General features: G+C 40.1%; 1 protein-coding gene across 1 annotated transcript in view; it reads right to left on the bottom strand.

The window, feature by feature from the left end:
• Positions 1-22,793, bottom strand: part of cachd1 (cache domain containing 1) — an 86,807-nt gene extending 64,014 nt beyond the window's left edge. Inside the window, exon 1 of the mRNA XM_051376158.1 lies at positions 22,245-22,793. Coding sequence (XP_051232118.1) covers positions 22,245-22,493 — 249 coding nt within the window. The 5' untranslated portion in view covers positions 22,494-22,793. The remainder of the gene's footprint in view (positions 1-22,244) is intronic.
• Between the last annotated feature and the right edge of the window lie 835 nt (positions 22,794-23,628).

Below are 23,628 nucleotides of genomic sequence, written 5' to 3'. Positions count from 1 at the left end.
TCAATTCATTTTGTTGATGCAACCACACAGCTTTGCACCAGTAAAAAGATTATTGTTTCTTACTTTTGTTTTCATTATTTCTCCCTTCTTCTAAAGCCTCTTGCAACTTGCAAGTTCAAAATGGTGTTCTGCAGCTAACTCTAGACACACATATGTGTTTAAATAGACAGAAAATTATGTTTATTCAGAGTAAACATGACTGTAGAGGACCCACATACCTTCTTTGTGTCTATGAAATTAAGCTTACTTCTTGCATGTCTAGTATTGCCCCATTTAGCTCTCCTGCAGGACTAAGGATGGTAATGAACCAACTGAATTGTGGCTTAGCTACTGTCCAAAAATAAGGCATTGTGACTCAAATGAGAGACATAATCTGGCAGCTTAGCAAGAGTAAATGAGGTTTCCGCCTTTCTCTCTCTGAGTGGAAAATGGGTAGAAATGTCCTTCAGAGAAACCAAGAGAGTACTTTTATACTTTGAGTACATTTCATAGCCTGTTTTTCTACTTTTATCTGAGTCTTTTTTTACATACGTATCTGTATTTCTACTTGAGTAAAGAATGGGCATACGTTTGCCACCTCTGGGCAAAGGGTACATGTTTTCCGCACACAAGGCCCATTGATGTCAAAGCAGTTGAGTCATTAGAACAAGGCCACAGGCCATAGTAACCATGCACTAATCATACTTCACTAATTAGAATACTATGACTTTATAAAAAATGCAGTTCTTGATGATGACATTCCCAATTTTTAAATTAAAGTTTCCGCAACTCTTTTAGCACTATGCAAAATTCCTGATCTTAGGAAAGAGAAAACCCATTTCATGTATTGGAATACACCGTACAAGGCTCTGATGAGGTATCAAACTCCACTTTTCAGCCTGAAAGCAGCAACACATACAGTATGTAGCGGCAGAAGCGCCAGACCAGCAGTGCATTATGGGAATAGCAACTCGCTGTTAAAGTGGAGCCAATGTGAAAACTTTCCAAAGACAGATCAAAGCTGCATACCTGAGCACCTCCATTAAGCTGATAAAATCTAGGAGTGAAAGAGGACGAAAACAAAACCTCACACGCTGCTGTCACATAAGTTCAACACAGGAATGCGAGATAATGAGAAAATGCAGTGTTTTATAGGGGCTTCGAATGTTTCCCCATATCAAGAGATCCATAAATGATGGCGTTCCTGTTCACACAACATGGCTTAGACTGAAAGCCAAAGGATGATTAAACCAATTATGGACTGTGCAGCCATGCACTTTAGGTCATCGATGATGTGTAAATCTTGTAAATAACTGGGGACTGCGCCAATTATTTGAGATCCGAATGAAGTGCTGGGCTTATTTCATATGACGAACTCCATGTCAAGAATGCTAGTAAATTACTGTGGGGATCGGGGTGAGGGAGTTCAAACTAAAAAAGAACCTCTGCAGCAAATCATGGTTGGCTAATGTGTACTATACATTCCTTTAACTATTACTTGAGGCTCATAGTGTGGGTCACGGGCATGTTGACAGTGGATACTGACACTGACACTTTGCTTACAAAATAAAAATAAATTACCTCTTTCAGAACAAAAGGCTTCAAGTAAAGTGGCAAACGACATGACTGAAGCAAACAGGCCGCACCAGCAGTGGAAACTAAGCAAGAGTCTAACAAACGCTTAACCTCTGGACCCGGCTTCAGCCATCTCAGGGCCCAATGCCAGCCTGCCAGCAGCCTTTGGCACTACAAGTCCCAGGCACACCCTAGCGGTACACCGTGCCAAGGTCAAAAGATCATAAAGATTGTGTGAAAAAACTGAGACTGATAAACTGTAAGTCGGGGTCAAAGGACAGGACGAGAGAGACACACACAGAGCAAAGGGCTCATCACCCAGTGCCAATAAATTCAAAACTTTGATATATGCTTCCTGCCAAAATGGCCCCGCTCTCAGCCCAGTGAAGGGATGTTCAGATGGGGCGCCTGCACTGTCTGCACAAAGTACCCTGGATTATCTTCACATTCCTATGCTATGGACTCATCTTTACAAGCATCAGTACGTATGTACACAAGAGCCACGCTATAGATAGAAATCTTGTCACCATATTAAAAAGCAAATAAGACACAGTGTTCTTGTTTATAATAAGGAGAAGATGTATTTTCCAGGAACTTCAAAAAAATCCTTAAAAAAGGAGAAGTGGTCTGAGTCAATCATCCTCAGAGTTTGGAAAGCGAGGTATACAGAGGAGGAAGAGCAGGCAGAGAGACAGAGGCAGGACGGCAAAATGAAATGCATGTCGATACGTCGCTATGGTGAAAAGAATCAAATGCAATATATTCCATAAAATTATTTTAATTAATATTATCTTAAGCAATAATTTAAATATTAGCTTCTCGTTGTCCACATTGCCCATGTTTTCTTCTTGTGCGAGGGAGCTACCTAACATCCATTAGCAAATTATGTCGTGGAGGATGGTAAAAATATTTGCAATTTGATTTGTCTGTGTATTTATATGTACATATTTTGTTTGTCTATGAAGTTCATTCACTGTATGTAGTGTTATCTCATTTACCACTGTAATGCTGAGCAATCATTTATAGTTTATGTTTATTTTAGTATTTATTTAGAGTACTGAGTACTATTGTTATTGTATATACATATATGTATATATGAGAAAAATCAAATATATTTAAATAACTTTTGACAGCAGTGCCCGTCTACAGTCACTGGTTTTCTCTACCGGTAACTATTTTTACCGCCCTGCTCTCATCCACTGAAATGATATCCGGGTTGCCGCCTACTGTCTGCCTGAATCCTTCCTTGTGAATGCGGATAAGGATAGTAGAAATGATGAAAACAAATATAATATATATGTGTGTGTGTGTCTCAGACAGGTGATTGTGAAGGAGCAGTCGGTAAAGGCAGATGTACGGGGTGACACATCGGAGAGATGACGAAGAGATAAAGAAGAGAAAGGACATAGGACAGAGAGGAACAAAACAAGTTCCCAGGGTGGTCTCCTTCTCAGGTTTCTGAGCACGATGTGAGATCATGTCTGGCCACAGTTATAAGGTCTCTCTATAGACAGGGCGCTTTGTTCTACTTCATGTATTCTTAGGGCAGTTACACGCACTGATTAATAGAGGCAGGGGTCGCTCTGCAGAGCAGCCTAAAGCAGCATCCGATACTGGCTTTGTCTTTGCCAAGACAAACTAGTACAGCCTGATACTGCTGACCCTCGTGTTGACACCAATAACCTGGAATTAACCAGTAACAGCAGTGTGGAAGAAATGGGTCAAATGTGGGTGGAGGCATGTTCTTTGTCGTGTGTTAAACATGGTTTGTGTGTGAAAGTGGTACTAGTGACGCATACACCTATTTGCTAGTCTATTAGGTGCTAGCTAAACAAATGGGGTCTAATACAATAGTCGTGCAATAACTCCTACCTTCATAAAGGTTATGATATTCAGTGTTTGTTGAAACTGTTTTTTGTGAGCAGTTTATTCAACTTAGTGGAAATTTAGGAGAATGTAGTTTGTGCTGCTGTACTGTATTGATTTACAGAAAGAGGTGTCGTGACCCAAACTTTTTTTCTGCGTCTGATCGGATCCGATTTTCAGCATTTTTAAATTATCGGTTTTGTTTTAAATGATTGTCAATAAAAGAAATTAGAGATGTTCAGATGCCCTCTTTTCCTTCTAGACACCAATCCCGATACCTGAACTTTGGTTATCAGCCAATACCGAGTACCAACCTGATACAATTAATATTTGTTCTACATTTTGACACTAAGATTTTCAACTTTACTGCGAATGTGTATCGGTTCCAAATATCTGTTATCAGTTTCCTTTATTACTCATAATCAGCATCTGTATCGGCCTTAAAAAAAACAACAAAGAAAACCACAAATCGGTCGATCCTTAATAACCACACCAGAACACAAAAATGGGCAAAAACTTCTGATTATTACTAATACAAAATTACTGAGTAGAGAAAAGCATGCCATAGCGTAACACAGCTCAGTACAGCACCGCATCAATCTTTATGACATGAGATGATTAACTGGATGCAGGATTTGTGTTGGCTACTCAGCGTGCCGAGGGAGGCAACCTGGCAGCTGTGGTGAGGAAGGAAAACATCAGCCCGGGCTTGGCTAAATTACAGACATACATATACAAGCACATTTATGCACAGTCATATAGACTCACATAAAAATGACTCATTTACACAAATTCATCATGCATCTAATCGCAAATAACGGCTTATACAACATGACACGACAGAAAAACATTTTAATCCTAATGTCTAACGTCTCACCTGTCTACATAGCGAATGTTCTGCAACTGCACACACACAAGTGAATTAAAAAAGGAGGACAGTTTATGAGCTGTGACCCTCACTTGCAGCAGGAAACCACGATGCCAAAGTACACACATAAAATACACGCGCACACACAAATCTCCTTGTTCTCTGTGCTATCGTGCAGATGCAGTAACTCCCAAACACGATTTGTATCAGAAAGCTGCGCTCAGAAGTCAAGAGGACTGCTTAAGAGACACACACAGAGACGAACAAAGTGCAAATGAATAAATAAAGTATATTAAGAATGAAGGAAAAAGAGGATGCAAGCAGGAAAAGGAGTGATGGACCAAAGACAGAAATGTTTACCTATACAGCAATCGACGTTGATGACTGAACCCTTTCATAAATGGCCCGTGTAAAAACCTCTGAAGCAGATACCTTTGGAGATATGTTTGAGTAAAAGAAGAGAGGGATGATGTTTGTGGTGGGTGGGGGTCTCTAGATAGATCAAAGGCAGGGAGGAAGAAAGACAGAATGGGGGGGGGATGCAACCAAAGAGAGATCAGAAATGTGCACCTGTTGGTTTTGGCTCAGGTGAGGCAGTCAGTCAGTATTCCCACAAACTCACACACGGAGCTTTTTATACTAGAATTCAACAACAAGAGTTCGGATAAAAAAGGCTTTCAGACAAACTTCTGTTCCAGTGCAACTACAGTAAATACAGTCCAATGATTCAGTCTCAGGCTTCATTCATGCTGAAAAAGATGTGACAAAATTGTTGCCACACTGGCTGCAAATGGGAGTCAAAACACAAACCCACACATCAAACAAGGCATCGGAGAAACTTTGAATCTCCACTGAAACGTGTATCAGAAACTAATTGGAAACTTCAGAGCTATGGCAGCAATGTCTCACCATTACAACAACGTAAAGCCACGCCATGTCTGTACTCACTACCGTGTTGCCGAGTTAGTTTCTTCTCTTTTTAACATTTCTCTTTTTGTTTTGCAGATTTACTCACTCCGTTACATGCTGAGAGGCTTTAAATGTACAGCTGATGGGTTGCTACAACAGCACTTCACCATTTCCTACTAATGTGACAAAAAAATTTTTTTTGAACGCATCTAAATTTTCAACCAGAGATTTTCCATCACAAACTTGTGCTAGCCTGCAGCTCCATTGCAGTGGGAACATGCTGCTGGTTAGGGCTTGGTAGGGGAAGCCCGTCATTACAGTTATATAAATATATATTTATTTATTTCTTTTCTCTAGTGCACCTCTTATGAGCTGAACACACAGTGCTATGCATACGCCTGCTAGAAGGAGTTTATAAGCATATAGGCACATTTCAGCTTCTCTTTAGTTCGAAGTTAGCCTACAGTAGGAAATGACATATGGTAAAATAAATCCCTGGAGGGCAGGTGGAGCCATGTGAGTGACTGCCAGCAAAGGCTACTACACTCAGGAGGAAAACAAGCACTCCTTCCCTGCTAGGAAAAAAAAATACTGCGCCCTAGACCGGCTGAGGAACTAATGCCACTCTGGCAGCTGATTCAGCTACCCCAAGAAATAAGACTGTCATGCATGGTAATTTAAAATAGCATTAATTGCAAGGTTAGATTGTTTTTCTGGGTGCATTATGCAGCTTGCACACATCAAAATCTACAGAAAAAGAAGGAGCCAGATGTTTTGAAGATTTTGAATTCCCAAGGTAATAAGTGTCATTCTCCCTCCCTCATTAAACACCAGTGTGTTGCACATAGTAAAAGCACAGAAGTGTACGAGCACCCTCAGTCAGGAGCCTGCTGGAACAACTTTGTGTGTGAATGAGTGAAAATGTTTAATAAAAGAGGCCTAAATGTACGAAAAATTACAAGTGGAAGTGTTTGTGCTAGAACTCAGATCTCAGGCGTTAAATCTCTACGCAAAAATCTCATTTATGCAAGAAATACATAGAGATAATATATTGTTTACATTCATTAACACTCGAGCAAACCACTGGCACGCACACGCATTGTCTGTGTTTCACAAACGTGTCAAGCCGAGCTCTTAGACAGCAGGCAGGCCCTATGGGGAGTGTCAACTGAATATGCATCAGGTTTCTTTCCTATGCTGTCTAAACATCGGAAACCTCTCCTATTCAGATTCATGAGTCGATCATTGCTGTGTGCAGAAGCTCAAGTGTGAGTGCTTTCAAAAGAGAGACAGAGAGAGAGAGAGAGAGAGAGGGAGGGAGGGAGAGAGTTCCCCAAGGGCATTCACAAGTTTTCTGGTATGTAAATGATGAGTGGCTTTGCTGTTGTGAGTATGAGGAGAGGGAGAGCAGTGTTTCTGTTTTTAACTATGCAGGAGACGTATGACAGCTCCTCTCAAAGAAGAGTCTTCCATTTGGCATTCGCGTTATAACGGTCAATCAAAATGCCTGGTTTGGGACCTCATTAAACACTTTCACTATTCACATTCTAATAGTAAATATGCACATTAAAAAAGGTCCCAGTGTGTAGGATTTACAGGCAGCTAGAGGTGTAGTTGCACCCTCCCCCCTTTCCAAGCACGATGGAGAACCTACAGTGGTAGTGAAATGGCCCTATCTACAGCCAGTGTTTGGTTTGTCTCTTCCGGGCTACTGTAGAAACATTCCGTGAAAGGCAACCCGCATCATCTATAGATATATCTAAAGTAACAAAAACATGCATATTATATTCCATTTCTGCCCATAGATCCTCCTTAATGTTACACACTGGACCTTTAACAGCATGATGTAGTCCTATATTCTTTCACAGCACAAGATATGATGATTTAAGAGAGTTCATTTTCTATGAAATGGCTCAATTAAACTCTGGTATATATTCTGGTGTACAAACAGTCAAAAATTGGATTGTTTATTTTCAATGTGTCTAAGTTTGCCAACATTGTCTCAAAAGCCTGGAAAAGAAAGCAAGAAAGACTAATATTTACTCTGATTTTTCCAGTGTTATATAATCAATGTCTTTGCCAATGATTGATGAATTGGGTTGTGGTTAAAGTTGGTTTTCCATTTTTGGACTTTGTTTGAGAATGAACACACAGCGCTCATTCATTCATATTTTGGGATATCAACAACTCTAATTGATTTATTGATATTATCAAATTCATTTTCTGGCGGCAAATCCATTGAAATAAATACCAGATAAAGTTATGCACTTCAGATCACACAGATGCAAAACAAAAGTAGTCCTGATCTTTGATTTGTATCATTGCCTGCAAAGCCAACAAGAGAGGGATAGCTCCCCTGATAATAACGCTACAACAAAATCACCGCCAGTTGACAAATTCCTTGTCCGATAGCTGTATATCGTCATATCACTAAAGCTTATCACACATGCAGGCAAAGGAACGAAAACCCGCCTCGCTACTACCTGTACACACATGGATGCACACAACACCAAAAATGAACACACACACACACACACACACACACACACACACACACACACACACACACACACACACACACACACACACACACACACACACACACACACACACACACACACACACACACACACACACACACACACACACACACACACACACACACACACACAGGTTTCTGTTCCCACAGAGCTCAGTATCAGTCTAAGAGCCCTTTCACACATAGACCAAGTAACACTGACGGATTAGCGTCTCCGGAAAAAGGTAAGAGATCTGGTGGCTAGTTCACACCATCATCAACTTCACCGCTCTAAAACAGAGCAGGTTTCGCTGCTCCACGCTTCACTTGAGGGATTCTTCACAAAGACACATAGCTCCAAATAAAACCAGAAACAGTGCTACCTTTATGCTGAAATCTTCTAAAAACCTGGATGCTGTATAGTATCAGTATCAGTGTATAAACCATCCAATATCCATCCATATAAAAACTTTTCCCCCGGTATGTAATGCAGAAAAAAAAAGCTTGTTGTAATACACTGGCGTCACTGTAAAGTGCAGCAGCAAGCAGCACAGAGTGAGAGAGGAGCAGCTCTCAGCAGTGTCAACTAGAATTGGTTGACAATGTATATGTTAAATTATTTAACTTGTTAAATAATACTTAACTCAAATATTCTTCAATAAAGTTATTTGTCTAAGAGAGCAGCCTTCTGAGTACCTTTACATCCATAAAATCAGTGCACAATCCACATAGAAAAGGTATATTTTCATTTCTGCTCAAAATTCACTATATCGGCCACCTTATCTGTAGTCACTGAATTTTCAATCAATATTGATTATGTCAATATCACTATAGGGCTCTAGTTCTGTTGAAGTCCTATCATGCCATTGTTTCAGTATTATCTATTCTCTCTACTCTTTCACGTATGCAGCTTCACCCATGATGTTTTACTATAGAGACGAAACCTCATCCAGGAAGCAAATTCTAATTTATGATCAACAGTGAAATAGAGGTTTTGGATTTTTATGTTTATGCTATTTGTTTTTCATGCTGCTGAGTGTGGCAAAGTGCTCAAAGCTGCCTGTAAATGTTATTATTATCTACCTGAAGAAGTGACATCTGTAATGAGTAGCTTATAATATAAACAGAGCCAGCATTGACACACCTAATCCTACACAGAAGATTGAATATGTGTAAAGGTCTAAAAAATGTATTCACATATGAATAAGTAAGTTCCATAAAACGTAGAATGTGCAGACATGTTTTGTCTCATGTTCAGCTGCCAAGAGATACCAGCAGAAACCCCAGCTGGCTGACGGTGCCAACACCAGGGCGAGACAGACTGAAAAAAGCTGGCATGGCACCAGCCAGCCAAACCTGGCAAAGAACAGGCCTTCTGGAAAGAAAAAAAAAGTCTTGGAAATAAAAGTTTGGAAAGAAAGGAGAACCCTGGATAAGACTGAGTAAAATAGAATTTAGATTTCTTGTAGAAAGCGTTAACTGGGTTTCCCGCTGGAGAAAAACACAAATGAATCCTTAAGTAGTGAGACAGAGTGGCTTGCTATACAATTGGCTGAACATTAAACATCTCAGTGTGACCGCCAGTACTGATTTTAGTCTGGAAGGGCATACAAACATACATACAGACTGACAATGGGGGTTTCTTTTGGACAGGAGACAGGAGGATGAAATTGATGCTGCTGCCAGAAACATAAAAACACATCATTTCCTTTGTGAAAGATATTTTCTCCTGAATGTCTGATATTAAATAGATGCGGGCTGCAAGCAGCACCACCGTTTCAGACTGCACAAATTATTTGGTTTAAGAGGAAAAAATAAAGGATTCATTGCTGGTCTACACAAGGAGCACAGTGTGTGAACCAACAAGGTAATACACACAGAGACCAGACGATTTTATCTGCCTATTTAACTAATCGACCAATTTTTCGAACTTAGCAATGAAATCAAACCAGGAGCACCACAAAGAGAAGCCGTGCACATACACAGATGGAGACAGCCAGAAAGAAAAATCATGGGAAAACTGGCAAGTTTCTCAAACGAGAGGCCAAGATGTAAAATGTGCTGCAAGATGATTTCAAGATGGTCCCTACACAACTAGAGCAATATGTTTTTATGAGTCTGGGACCCAGTGTGAGACATTATAGTTATCATTTGGGCACTGAGCTGAATACATTAAAAACCTAAGGACTCTAACCTAAATGAGCTCTCTTCTCTGCTGGACTGAAATCCCAATGGGGAGGAAATGTCCACTGTAAAAAACAAAAAGAAACACCATGCTAACACTTAGGTACAAGTGGCATGTTTGTTGTTTCTCTGCATTGAAATTATTATGTCAAAATGATGCAGTAATCTTTGGTGATCTGGAGTAATGTTGGTGTGTCAGCAGAAGAATATGTCCAGTTTAGTGAACACCGAAGCCGGTTTGGCTTTCCTAATGCTCGTCTTCCATTACTTGTGAGTCAGTCCAGATCAAATAAGCCACTCGTTTGGCAAACACATAACCGAGCTCAGAGACACTGATAGCTAAACACAGCTGCAGCCCCCTCCGTACACGTAGCTTCATATAAGTCTGTGTTTATGTGAGGTATATGCGTGTATAGGTCGAGATTGAGATAGTGTGAGAGAGCGTCTTCAGGTGTTTACATGTGTTTGGAACATTGAAAGTGTCTGAAGCGGTCTACCAATTTTTCATCTCACACTCAAAAGTCCTGACACTCCTTCCTGCCTCCTAATTAGCAAGCTGTATCACATTTTCCCCCTTTGCCATTTTCTCTGCGAGAATAAAAACACTGCACCTCTTTTCATCTCCCAACCAGCCTAGTCTTACAGAGCCAGGAGCAGAAAAGTCCATGGTTCAACTCATTAGCCCAGGTCACTTCCTGACTTTTCTTCAAAGGTGGCGAACCAGCAGAAGACAAAAGGCACAGGACAGCTTCACATACCACCACCCACGGACACAATTACACTCAGAGATAGGAAGGGGCTGCAGAGAAGATGAGAAGATGGTGGAAAAGATAGACAAAGTAGGAACTGTAGAGCAGACAGCGACTTGTCAGATTGCTGAAAAGACCTCAAGGCACAAAGGAAGACCAAAAGAAACATAGGCCTGATTACAATGTTTTCCCTTTTTTTGGTTCATTTCTTTCTTTTAATACTATATCATACAATTATATTCAGTATGAAAGGATATGAACCACAGAACTTGCAAAGCCAGGCTAGCTGTTTCCCCCTGCTACCAGTCTCTGTGCCACCTCTCAGCTTCAGATCCTTACTTGGTGAACAGACATTGAAGTGGTATAAATCTTCTTATCTAACTCTCAGCAGAAAAGCAAATAAGCATTATTTCCCAAAAATGTTAAACGATTCCTTTCAGCCCTTCAGCCATCATTATTTTTTAACTTCCTTGAAAGGTTTGCATACAATAATAGTGAAACCACAGTCACTAATGTACCCATTAGTAAGGAGTGTTTTACCCAAGAGCCCATGAATGTTCTTCATAAAATAGTTGGAGGCGGACATTTGCAAACCTACGCTTTCTAGCCTATATGAGAAACTCCCAGTGCCTCTAATTTGCTGCACCAATGTTCACCCCACTTTTTGAGAAACTAAACCACTATTTAGTGCACATGGTACAAAAATCCCAGCAAATCAACAAATTGATTAAACCTGAAATCTCTGCAGCCAATGACGTGACAACAGGGAGTGGATATGTTGTATTAATCATTACTAGCTGCACCTTTAACTGGCAGAAGACATTATGTTTATGAATGGCTGCGAAGACAGAAGTTAGACTAACTGAGCTGACCCCCGCAACCCCGTGACCCTAGAGCTCGAGAGGCGTTATGTAATTCCTCACCATCAGAGAGAAAGATGCAAACTGCGGTGACAGTGTCTGTGCTTGGTGCGTGCATGAGACTCCACAATATGCTATTTCTTGGCTGCCACTGCTGCACACAATCTCTTCCAGTCTTCTTTCATTACTGCCCTCTGCACCCATTTTAGCATTTTGCACTCTTAACAGCCTTCTGACTGGAGGACGAACCCCAAAGCCTACTATTACATATTCACCGTCAGTCAAAAAAAAATGCACCTATCCAAATACAGAAATACTGCCAAACAGGCATAAAAAATTGATAGAAATTCTAGAGAACTTCAGAAACAGCGCTTCTCCACAACTGTGAAGTCTGGGCGAGTTTATGTATGCAACACAGAGCCCTGAGAGAGAGGCATAAACAGAGAGAAAGAGAGAAAAGAGGCATGAAAAACAGTCGGCTCTACTTCTCCACAGTAGGAGCTCCAACTCTCTCCTCATCGAGAATGCAAAACCTCTTCTGAAGAAGTGTGTGTGTGTGTGTGTGTGTGTGTGTGTGTGTGTGTGTGTGTGTGTGTGTGTGTGTGTGTGTGTGTGTGTATTGTGAGGGGGATGGGGCCCTTACAAAATGCATGGTGTCTGGGGGAGGGAACTGGTCCCCCTACTCTCCTTGCCCTCCCAATCGGGTATTTTGCTCACTGGCCCCTTGCCTTCACCACAAGCTCCCACCCCTTCCCCTTCCCTCTTTCTCTCTTTCAGGGAGAGTTCATTTTGAGTCCTGCCCATTGTGGCGAGTGAAGGGACTGACTTGCTAAGGGGTGGCCTGGGGTCCCTTGGCTCACACTGCCAGGTCAGCCCTGTTGGAGCTAACTAAGTAACACTGGCAGGAATCTGGAGGAAAAAAAACACAAAGCCTGGATCACCAATAAAGATCCTTTTTTCTCTCTCATTGAGTGTGTTTGTTATTGCTGTGTGTGTGTGTGTGTGTGTGTGTGTGTGTGTGTGTGAGAGAGGCTGTGTGAAGAAAGACATGGCAGAGGGGGTGATAGTTAATGGGAGATAAAGAGTGAGCGAGGCAACAGAGAGAGGGAGAATCATTAAAAAAGTGAGAATGAGCTGATTAAACACAGCCAGTTAATTAGTTCTCCTGTTTAATAAGCAGAGGAAAGAGTTAGCTACTTTCACTGAAAACCTGGAGGGCTTGGCTGTACCACTGATGCACGGAGTTCAATACACAGAAAATTAGGGCTGAAAGGATTAGTTGATTAATCAGCAGAAATAAAATTAATTGACTGACTGTTTTGATCGATTAGTCACATGACTCGTTTATGAGCCTAAAATGCCAAATATTTGCCGTACTACTTTTCTCTCTTTTTGTGTGTCCAGAAAGTGAATATCTTGTTTTAAGGCTATATATGATAGCATGTTCAACTATTTTTTGACATTTAAAGGCTGAAGGGATAATTGTAACCTTTCATTAATCAATAATGATAATAATCGTTAGCTAGAATAAAATGGAGAGGGAGCAAGCCCGACAAAAATTGTATCATAAATTAAAACTTGTGGGAATCAAAACTTGCCTTTGCAAACCGAGAGTAAAGTGGTACCTTCAAGTGCCAGTTATGTTACATCACAGGGGCTGCAACATGCTATCATTTTCTCAATCAATTCATTGATTCATTGATAGTTAATCTATGAAATGTCAAAATAATTGTGAAGAAATGCCATCAGAGTCCAAAGTGATGCCTTAAATTGTTCTCTGACAGACCAAAACTCAAAGATTTTCTGGTCTGCAACCAGAGGATGGAAAATGAAATGATAGTTGCAAATTAAGCTTCTGTCGACCACTCTTTCAGCTCTTAAATCACAAAAATAGCTGGTTCCAACTTTACAATTAAGACTAAATAATAGGAAAATGAAAAACAATCCCAAGATTGATAATTAAAATAATAATAATTAATTGCAGTGCTACATATAATAATAAAAAGGGAGCAAGCAGACAGGAATTTTATCACAAATCAACGGAAGGGCAGCCAAAAACAACAACTCAAATCTTTGGAATCAAGTGCCAACATGTAACATGATTGGGGCTGCAACTAACAATTCATTTCATTATTGATAAACCTGATCAATCAATCTTTAGTCGATAAAATGGAAAAAAATTTCCATCACAATTCCTCAAGAGTATAAAGTTACATCTTCAAATGTCTTATTTTGTCTCAAATATTTAATACAATTAATTATTATAGTAGTTTCTGATTAATTCAAACAATTTACTAATTGCTTCAGCTCTATACATCAATATGATACAATACACAGATACATTTATGCATGCCTGCACACAACCGACATCCTGATGTTTATCTCAGGTAAAACTGATAACAACAGGATGTTTGCAACTGGGAAAAAATGCTATTTTCCATGTTGAACTATATTGCACTTAGGGATCTGGACTAACATTTCTATGGCTGCTATCTAACAGGAACATTATAGGGCAGGTCAAAACAGGATACAAGTGGGGAGAGATTTAGAGCAAGCAAAAGCAGACACCAAAAGGCGAAGGCTGAGGAGGCTGCAAATCACTGCAAAACCAATTTCAGTCAAGGCCAAACAGAGAGAGGCCTTCTTCAACTGGGAGATGTGGGAAACAGATCAAAAAGCGGTCAGATAAATGATCTGGCCACGACAGTACAGACAGATTTAAACCACAACAGCTGGTGCAGAAGGGGAAGAACATCAGTTTTATGCTCCGTCCTGACCGCAGTCCAGCAGGAGCCAAGAGACAGTGCACTAGGCTGTACTTACACAGGCAAAAAAAATAAAAATTAAAGGGATTTGATTGAAATGAATGGAAGTCATGTTGTCCAAAAGCTCTGGAGAGAGAGAAAAAAAACACATCCCTGAAAATGTTTTTCTCCCCATATCTTTCTTCCAGCAGGGTTCCAGCACAAAGTTGGATATGGAAGTGGGTTGTAGGTAGATTCAGATAAAAAGGTGAAGTCAGACTTCAAAAGATACATGATGTCTGTTCAGGTCTTTGTAGAGATCATTTGGAAACTGTTTTTTCCATTTTGGAAAAGGACACGGCTGGGTCAAAAGAAAGGCTGAATATAAAATTTCAAGACATTAGCTGTGACTAGAAAACAAGTTACCGTATTTAGAGCCGGTTAGACACCAGAGTTGGTCAGAACAGCGGAAAAACTAACGAGGACAGTTTTTATTTGGCTTATTTTGTTCATGTCGAGTTTGAAGTTTGTTTTACCGTGACTTAACACAGCAATTAAGCTAGTCTTAGTTTTGTAAATGAGAGATACTTAAATTCAGGAGGTGTAGAGCTATATTTTTCTGTTTAATGAGGAAATAGGTGTTTAGAATATTTACTTTCTTGACATTTTGAGAGTTTATTTTGTTTATTGAAGCTAACCAAGCTTGTGCTATGTAGCGAAAATATCGGTATAAGTGTCTGTCCTTGACACTAACGGTGAACAACCAACCATCACCCAAGCCCAACAAATAAGTTTTTATTGTATTTTCATGAATGTAGAAGTTGCACAACTTGGCAAAAATTTAATATAGATCAGAACATCTGTCTTAGTTGCAATCCAACATACCAAAGCCCACTGAACCACCCGATGACCCCTTGTATGAATTCAAATATTGACAACTAAATAAGGTTGTTTTTCCTTTAAACCAGAAGCACCACGGTTTCCATCAGACAGCAGCACTTCATTTCCAGTTTCGTCCAACAAGTCCAGAGACTTCACCTCATGTCTGATGTCTGTTTGGAGGTTAGACACACTCCGGTGCAGAGTAGTTGGATACAAGGGGCGCCTCGGCCTCTCGGTGCTTGGGCTCGGGCCAAAGCATACAAGGAGCTCCACATTTAATGAAAACGTGGCCCTTTGCTCTGTTCTCTCCTGCATTGTGACGGGATGATAAAGGTAATAGTCGACAGAACTAGGTTGTTTCCCGGGGTTTTGGACAGGCCAACAATTTTGAAGACCGATATCAAAGTCATTCCAAGTTTTAAAACATTGCAGATGTCGCTGTTGGCAGAGAGCCCGGTTTTTCCATGAAAAATGGAGTCAAGAAATTCAATTCTTAATTTCAATGAAACAATTTAAACTTTAAAATAATAGCAAAGTTTAGTTTGGAAATAAGGTCACGTATACCCAACAGCTTTTCACACCAGTTACCATGTTCATCTCCAATTCAGCTAGAATATAAATAAGAAATAGACATTATACTAAAGAACACACACAAATAGAACAGTATAACTTGGTGTTATAAAGTATTCATGTATCAGCATCAACTTGGTACCAAGAATCCAATAAGTGTGTAAAAGCAAGGAAGTGTAAAAAAAAAAAAAAAAACACAAATAATCGTTTGGAAAAAAGCGACAGTTAAAATGGAAAAGAACAGAGGTGCAGATAGTTCAGCACAGCCTCGAACGGCTCGTAAACCTCTGAGGCACGTTGCAATTTATGGTTGGACTGAAAATGAGGAATTGTGCCATTGCAATGCAGTGCAAGGCTGACTAATACAAAGCACCTGTTGCTCAGACAACACGAACATCCCATCCCACAAGAGAAAGGAGGTCAGAGGAATGGGGACAGAGAGGCAGAAGGGGAAAGAAATCCCTACAACTTTCAACACCTGACAGACATTTAAAAACAGTGTTTGCCATTGTTGTGAGGGGGTTAAAGCATATTACCCGAGTATATGCTGGAGGAGACGTTTGGCCTAATAAATTCCACTTTTCTTGACTGCACTTGAACACTACGTTGTTCAATTAAAGCAACTATAATTAATACTTGTATGTTGACAGTGTATGCGTGGGGACGTACATTTCTCCACTTCCAATAAACAAAACCAAAACAAATGTACTTATTCAGGTACCAAGAATTTAGTTCAGTACCCTACTGAAGGCTGCACAATGTGGTAAAAACATCATATTGCCATTATTTTTTTTTTTAGATTACTTTTGCAACCCAAGTTAAATTTTAACTGAAAAAAAACATTCAAATCATCATCATCATGATATTCACATTTTGGGTTCTATATCCAATAAACACGTTTTTATAGAGAACAAGATGTCTTCATGACTACAGTGCTTCATTATAATGCTAATGTAAAAGATTTTACCTTTATAAAAAAAATGCAGCTTCTGTGATTTTGATATGACACTTGGCCATATTGTGATTTCAATGATATTCTGATTAATTGTGCAGCCCTAATCCTACTTCATACTCTATGTGATACATAAGTTTGTCCATAAAAATGGTTGTCAAACACCTGACAAAAACGGAGGAAACAAAAGACCATCATGCACCAAATGTTTCCATATTCTGTGATTACCAACTGACAGGGATAGAGACATATATTATGTAATCTCTGTGCCCTGAGGGGCACCAAAAAGAGACTCCTTATATCCCCAACCAGACAACAGGAATGTGCTTAGAGATACGTTTGACGCCTAAGTGTTCATTTGTTGTTATTGTGAAGAAACTGTTATACATGTAGCACAAGCCCTGCATGGAGAGCTACAGCAGTCAGACTGTGGAGTACAGTCGTTCATACGTTCATTTAGCTTCATATTATTAATTGAGAAGAATATGCTTGGATATGCGCAATGTTGAACAGCAAAACAGACCGAAACACCGACTCAAAGTCAAAAGAGAGAATAGATGAGAGATAGTAATAGTCCCACATGTAGCAGAGGGCCTGTGAGGCTCATAGTAACCTTGACTGTTTGAGCACACAGCCATGCAGGCAATGCAGTAAGAGGCAAGAAGGCTTTGAAGCTGTACTGCAGAGAACCTAGCAGGAATTCTGATGTCCTGCTGTATATCCTCTAACCCTCCTCCTCAGTTCCTGCCTGCCTCTGCAAGTGATTCAGTATAAAGAGAAGAAAAGAGAAGAGAAGAAGGCAGCCGAGAGACAGACGAAAGAGAAAGTTGAGAAATGAGATTAAAATTAAAGTGTGCAGAAACAAAGAGACAGAAGAGAGAGAGAAGATATTTATACATGTTAAAAGAGCCTGAATCAAAATCAAATCAAAAGCAGGAATCAGGGCTCTGTGATAGCCCCTCAACCGGTGTTGCCCTTGGACCAAACCCAACCCAGAAAATCACAGCATAATGACAGGGCAGGAGCTACCCCAATTTTCTCTTTTCCTGCACAAACCTCCATTTCCCTCAAATTACTATCAATATTCAATTAGGGGGCCGGGGATACTGGACGAGCCAGTCTCAATAACAAACCACACTTCTCTGTGGATTAAGGCCCTTAAAACTAACACGGTGAAATTTCCTTTGTAAATAATCAGCCAACAGGGCCGTAAATACCCTCTCAGTAAAAGCAAGTGAACTGGACTTTTCACACTGTGATGATGAGTGATCTCTTTTTGGCTTCACCTCTGGCGACAATACGCTGGTTCGTTACACCTTTAAAGTGTCTCCTTGTTTCCAACAGTGATCAGGCACGTGTTGCTGTAACTAAGGCTGGAAACTTGTGCCGTGGTCTTGGCTCCAGTTGGCGCCCACATGACAAGAGCAGCACCAAGCCCGTGTTTTAATAACATGGAAAAGGGAAAGGAGATTAAATTTCATATTTACATTCACGGCTAAATCCAAATTGCCATGTAAAACCTCCTACTTTAAGCCACAGAAAATCTGAGATGAAATGCTCATTAGTTACATATATCAGAGAAGACTGTCTGCTTTCACATAAACCGCAGAGAGTCACATGGCAGAAACAGTCATAAATCAGTCAGAAGGATGTGAAGTAATTCCTTAATGTGGCAGACTATTCTTACATTTCTGGTTTATGCACTGAGAACCTGCAAGGTCAGGCTGCAATCAATCAAAGATACAACAAATAGTATGCATCAGCTACAACTTGACAAGAGCCACACAAAGACTGTTTTAAATAAATAACACATTATGGAAAATCTAATATGTAAATGATGGGAAAACAACATTTCTGTACTGACTAACTAAATTGTAGAGACACTAAACAAGTTTACAAAGTAGGAAAACTGAAATGTGTCTATATTAAAGTTGATAAGTCAACTGAGAGAAGATTCATTGGCAACCATTTTGATACTTGATTAATTGTTTCAGTAATATTCTAAATAAGATCAACTTTCACTGGTTCTGGCTAATCAAATTTCTAATCATTTATTACATTAAAGTTAGACAGAATTAAACATTTGAAGATGTCAACTTTGGCTCTGAGAAATGTTTGATCGACTAATAACCTTGCAAGATCACAAAAATTCATGCAAGAATCTATGGTACAGTGGTATCTGAAGGCTTTTCTCCATGGAAAAGATTTTTTTGTTCTTACCTGACTGGTTCAGGTAAGAGCTTGACTTGGGTTTGTTAGATGGTGGGTTGATCTGATTGGTTAAAGTTCGCCCACGGTAGGTGGTGACAGACAGATGGTTCATCCAATCACCTGCCGAGTACTTTGTGAAAGTGTCTGTTCTTTTCCAATCAATTTTCCAACGATGGCACAGGGGGGATAATGACTGACATTTCATAGACTAAACCAATAATCAATAATGAGGATAACAGTTAGTTGCAGCCTTACAGCAAACTTTATAGTAGCAAACATTGTAGTTAAAATAATCCACAAAAAATAAACTATGCAGTATATTGTATTAGAATACCTTAAAACCTTCCCAGAGAATTGCCTTTATAACATCAATCTGATTATTCTCTGGTGACAAACATCCTCTGAAATGTTGACCTATCAACTTAAAAGTGTCAACTGTACACCCCCGTGTCCCCTGATAACTGAGTAACTCAATGACAGTTTGAACAAGGTTGACCCAGTGACTCAGAAGCACCGACAACGCAAGCCTCAAATTACACATCTGCCAGAGAATGAGGGGTGGAGTGAAGAGGGGTAGAATTACGGTTTAAATGGAGATGCTGGGATGCTCGCTTGATAACAAAACCTTCAGATCTTCTCTGAAATGGTACAGCGTGAACCCTGCACGTTGGTGTCTCTGTGCCAAAAGCATAGAACTTACAAAAAGATAATGAATGTCAGCTGTGACTCCAGAAAACAGGACTTGTATTAAAAGGCAATGGTGCCGTTTGGATAAAAACTCATTTTAGAGGGGGGAGGAAATCACAGTGTGGAAAATCACTGCCTCCGTCACTGCAAGGGGGAAAAGGGAAAATGTCAAAGAGACAGAGAGATAAAGTGAAATCTACTTCAGCTGACACACCTGCAGACTGCCAGTCAGGCCACATCTGAGCATCAGAGCAGGTGTCCACACAGACTGCGTGGCCGACAGATTCCTGCAGTTGTTTTCACGGGCAGATGCGGACTGTTTTTACTGGATGCACATCTCTTACATTCACAGAAAACCGCTCTGACAAATCCATGAAATGTACCGCTTCAATCAAACTCACATTAGCTTCATGCCAAAGCAGATTTTCACAGCTTGTACAACAACATCCTGAAAACTGTTTTCCCACGATACAGGGGGACGATTCTGAATGCATATTTCCATAAATACTAAGAAAGGGTTGTATGTAATCAGAATGTAAAAAAAATTGAATTAATTACGTCTTTTCAGCTATAGAACAACTGTACTCTGATATGAGAGAAAAACAGAAATAAAGACAGAAGGAACCAGAAAGATAATAAAAGCGGGCTGATATATTTTTACTTGCACCAGCAAGAGCAGAAAAGAAGAATAATGCAGAGCAAATAAGACAGACTGCACAAACAGTGTCATTTTCTGTGATGGGGAGAACCGGAATGAGACGGAAACCAAGCACAAACTGGAGCTCAAGGAGGGATGAGCGGCGACAAAGGCGGATCCAGAGGGATCAGAGGAAGCCCTCAAAGCCAACTCCCAGAGCCGGGATGAAGGCAGCTCAGTGTGGAAGCGGAGAAGATGAAACACCATTTGGGGGCAGGGCCCCCCCGCTGCCTCGCCTCTGTGTTCAGGGCCTGTGAGCGCCACTGCCTCTGAAGTGCTAAACACCCCCCTCACACCCTGCAGCACCCGGCACTGCACCTCCTGCCATTTGGTGACTCAACGCAGCTCTGCACGGATGGACATGAAAGTAGCCTTTCTGCTGTGCTCACATTATTTTCTCGATTAATTGTTTGGTCTTAAAATAAACTGGAAATACTGAAAAATGTTACAATTTCCTAAAGCCCAAGGTGACACATTCAAATCACATATTCTCATATAAAATAAAAATAAACAGCAAATCCTCTAAATTAAGGAGGTGGAACATACGAATGTTTGGTATTTTTAAATAAATTACTTAAATTTTTCTTAATAGTTGACAATTTTTTAAAGATTTATCAGTTTACTATCACAAAAGACAAACAAAATCCATAAATATTCACATTTGATTAGCTTAAACCGGTGTCATTTTGGCACATTTGCTTACTCAATTCACATTCTGCCAATCACCTAATTGATGAATCTGTTTGAGCTCTAAAATCAATGATCTATCAAGGCTGATATAATGTAATATGAGGATACAATCATTACACAGATTATGGGGTTACCAGCTAAAAAAAATGGTTGTTCTTGATATCTTCAATGAGGAAGAAAAAGGGCACGTTAAATAATGAACATCTAATAAAACACAAAAATCAGTTGCAGTCAGAGCTAAAACAATGAATCAATGAATCCTTTAAAACATCTATCAGGCTAAAAATCCCTGGTTACAGTGTCTGAAATGTGAGGATTTCCTCCTTTTAATATAATTATAAACTGAATATCTTTAAGTTTTTGGATCAAGCTATTTGAAGGCATCACCTTGACAGCTGGTCATTTTTCACTATTTTCTGACATTTAACCAACCAATTAATCAATTAGCCTACTAAAAAAAAATAATCACCAATAGCTGTACATACAGCATCATCAGCTCATTGGTTGCAGCCCTAATACAACTGATGCTGACAGAGACAATGTGTTTCCATCCACATGATATATGATCACAATCTGATTTACTGTTTGTATTTAATCACAAACACTTTGACTTCTCCTCCTGTCCAAAAGCTGATTCTCTGATTGCAGTCAATTTAGATAAAATATGGATTTATTCATATTATGTGACGTTCAGGAGACAGATTCTCAGACACACTAGGAAAGCAGTTGAATTATAAAAAAAAAAGAAAAAGCTTTACAATGTGCCCACCTTTATAAAACAGAGGCTTATGACCTTAGCACACATCACAGTTAACTGCATCAAGCTGCTCTTATTCATGAGGACAAATGATTCAAGGCTGAATGCTCATGTTAATCACAGTAAGCGACAGCCTCTTATTCACCTTTTCCATTTGTCTTTGCAGCACTCACACAGTAAATGTCTCGAAGTAAAAGATCTTTTATAAAAAAAAGGCGTCTATTTAACCAGATGAGGGAATAATAAAGGTGAAACACACCAAACCTCCAGCGTGTTGATGTCCCAGATAAATGCGTCCCAACTTCAAAGCGCTTGTTGTTGAGCAAGACAGAGCAAAGCAAAGAGCTTATTGTCCCCTCACATTACTGTCAACAAACTTCCCCTCAAGTCATTATCACATTATTTTTGTATGCCCCCCCCCCACCTCACCCCCCATTTTAACTATCCTGCTTGTGCCAGTTTTGGCCCCTTTTAAACCCGCTCCAACTCACACATGAATAAAAAAAAAAACCCACACAGGCTCAGTTCCATCCCTTCCACGTTTACCTGCATAGTAAAGACTCCCAGCTCCTGAGAGGACAGCTTCTTCATCTGATCGGCCAAAACTTGCGCTTCCTCCAGTATGGAAAACTCCGACTCGGCTCCGCAATATCCACAAGAAAGAGCCCAGCAGATTAAGATGAAGCTCCAGGAAAAAGCCATCAAGCCCCCGTGAAACCGATGGTGTTTATCCCGGAAAGCAGGGCGCGTAATCGGCGGCAAAAGCAGAGGTGTCTCCCCTGTCCGCCTCGCCATGATGGCTGTGCGTCTAACAGGCTGGAGAGTCTGAACTGGCGGCGGAAAAAGAAAAACTTCAAGGGGGGGGGAAACTACTTTTACAACTTTGCAGCGTAGAGTACGTGAGCCCTTTCTCTCCGGCACAAGTCTCCACAGTTCCCGGCAGCGCAAACCATCGCAACTCCGTCAAATCCCTCCAGAGGAGAAAGTAGATCCATGCGTCAAAAGAGGGATAGTTTCTTTCTTTTTTTCCTTTTTAAAAAAAAAAAAAAAACGTTGTCGGTGTTCCGTCTTCGGGCCAGCCGCTCCAAACTCCTGGAAGTCTGGCAAAGTGTGTGTGAGCCGGAGATTCACCACAATGGGGGTGAAAGTGGGAGGCGTGGAAACACAAGAGTCCTACCGGCGCCTGGATTACGGATCAATGGATCAGGGTTGGTGTGGTGCCTTCACGTGCTGCTGGGAAAGACGGCGGTCGGTGTAACGGCCAGCGTGGAATAACCCCCCCATAAAAATACACGACAAAGAAAGTGTTTGTTTTTAATCTGTTAAATTAGTGTAGACTATTTGAAGCAGTCAGCAGGATCGCAACAGGGGTCACCTGAATGCATCCACACCTTATACACAATGATCCACACACTACCTCCACACCCCTACAAACATTTGTGACCAGACACCAAAAAAAGTCTCTAAAATGTTTGCAAATATTTCCAAGTTTTCATATTTTATGTAATTTTGGAGGAACGGATTACATGTAAAGTAGTTAGGTAATCAAGATACAAAAAAGGGTAACTAATCCATTACAGGGAAACATGTGTAATCATATTACAATTATATTTGGTAAAAAGGGGGATTATTCAGGACTAAATTTTATTATGTATTAAAATACATCAGAGTACAGTGCAACTAATGCCTTCCAGCTGTGCAGATGGCTAATGCTTATATCTGCTTAATGAAAACTAAGTTTTTCTTTAAAGACACACTGAGCATAAGACACATTTTTGATGCTAAAAATCTTGGTTTCCATTTTCTTTTCTAAGATTACATTGTTCTGTTATCTCATAGAATATACATGATCTTTTTTACATTTATTTTGTCCTGTCTTTATTTGCATTTTTGGTATTGAGGCAATCAAAAAGTAAAAAGAAAATAATTG

This window comes from Dicentrarchus labrax, unplaced genomic scaffold, assembly GCF_905237075.1.
Source record: "Dicentrarchus labrax unplaced genomic scaffold, dlabrax2021, whole genome shotgun sequence".
In the NCBI taxonomy this organism is placed as follows: domain Eukaryota; kingdom Metazoa; phylum Chordata; class Actinopteri; family Moronidae; genus Dicentrarchus; species Dicentrarchus labrax.
The sequence above is the reverse complement of the archived record's forward strand: the minus strand, read 5'-3'. Positions and strand labels throughout refer to the sequence as shown.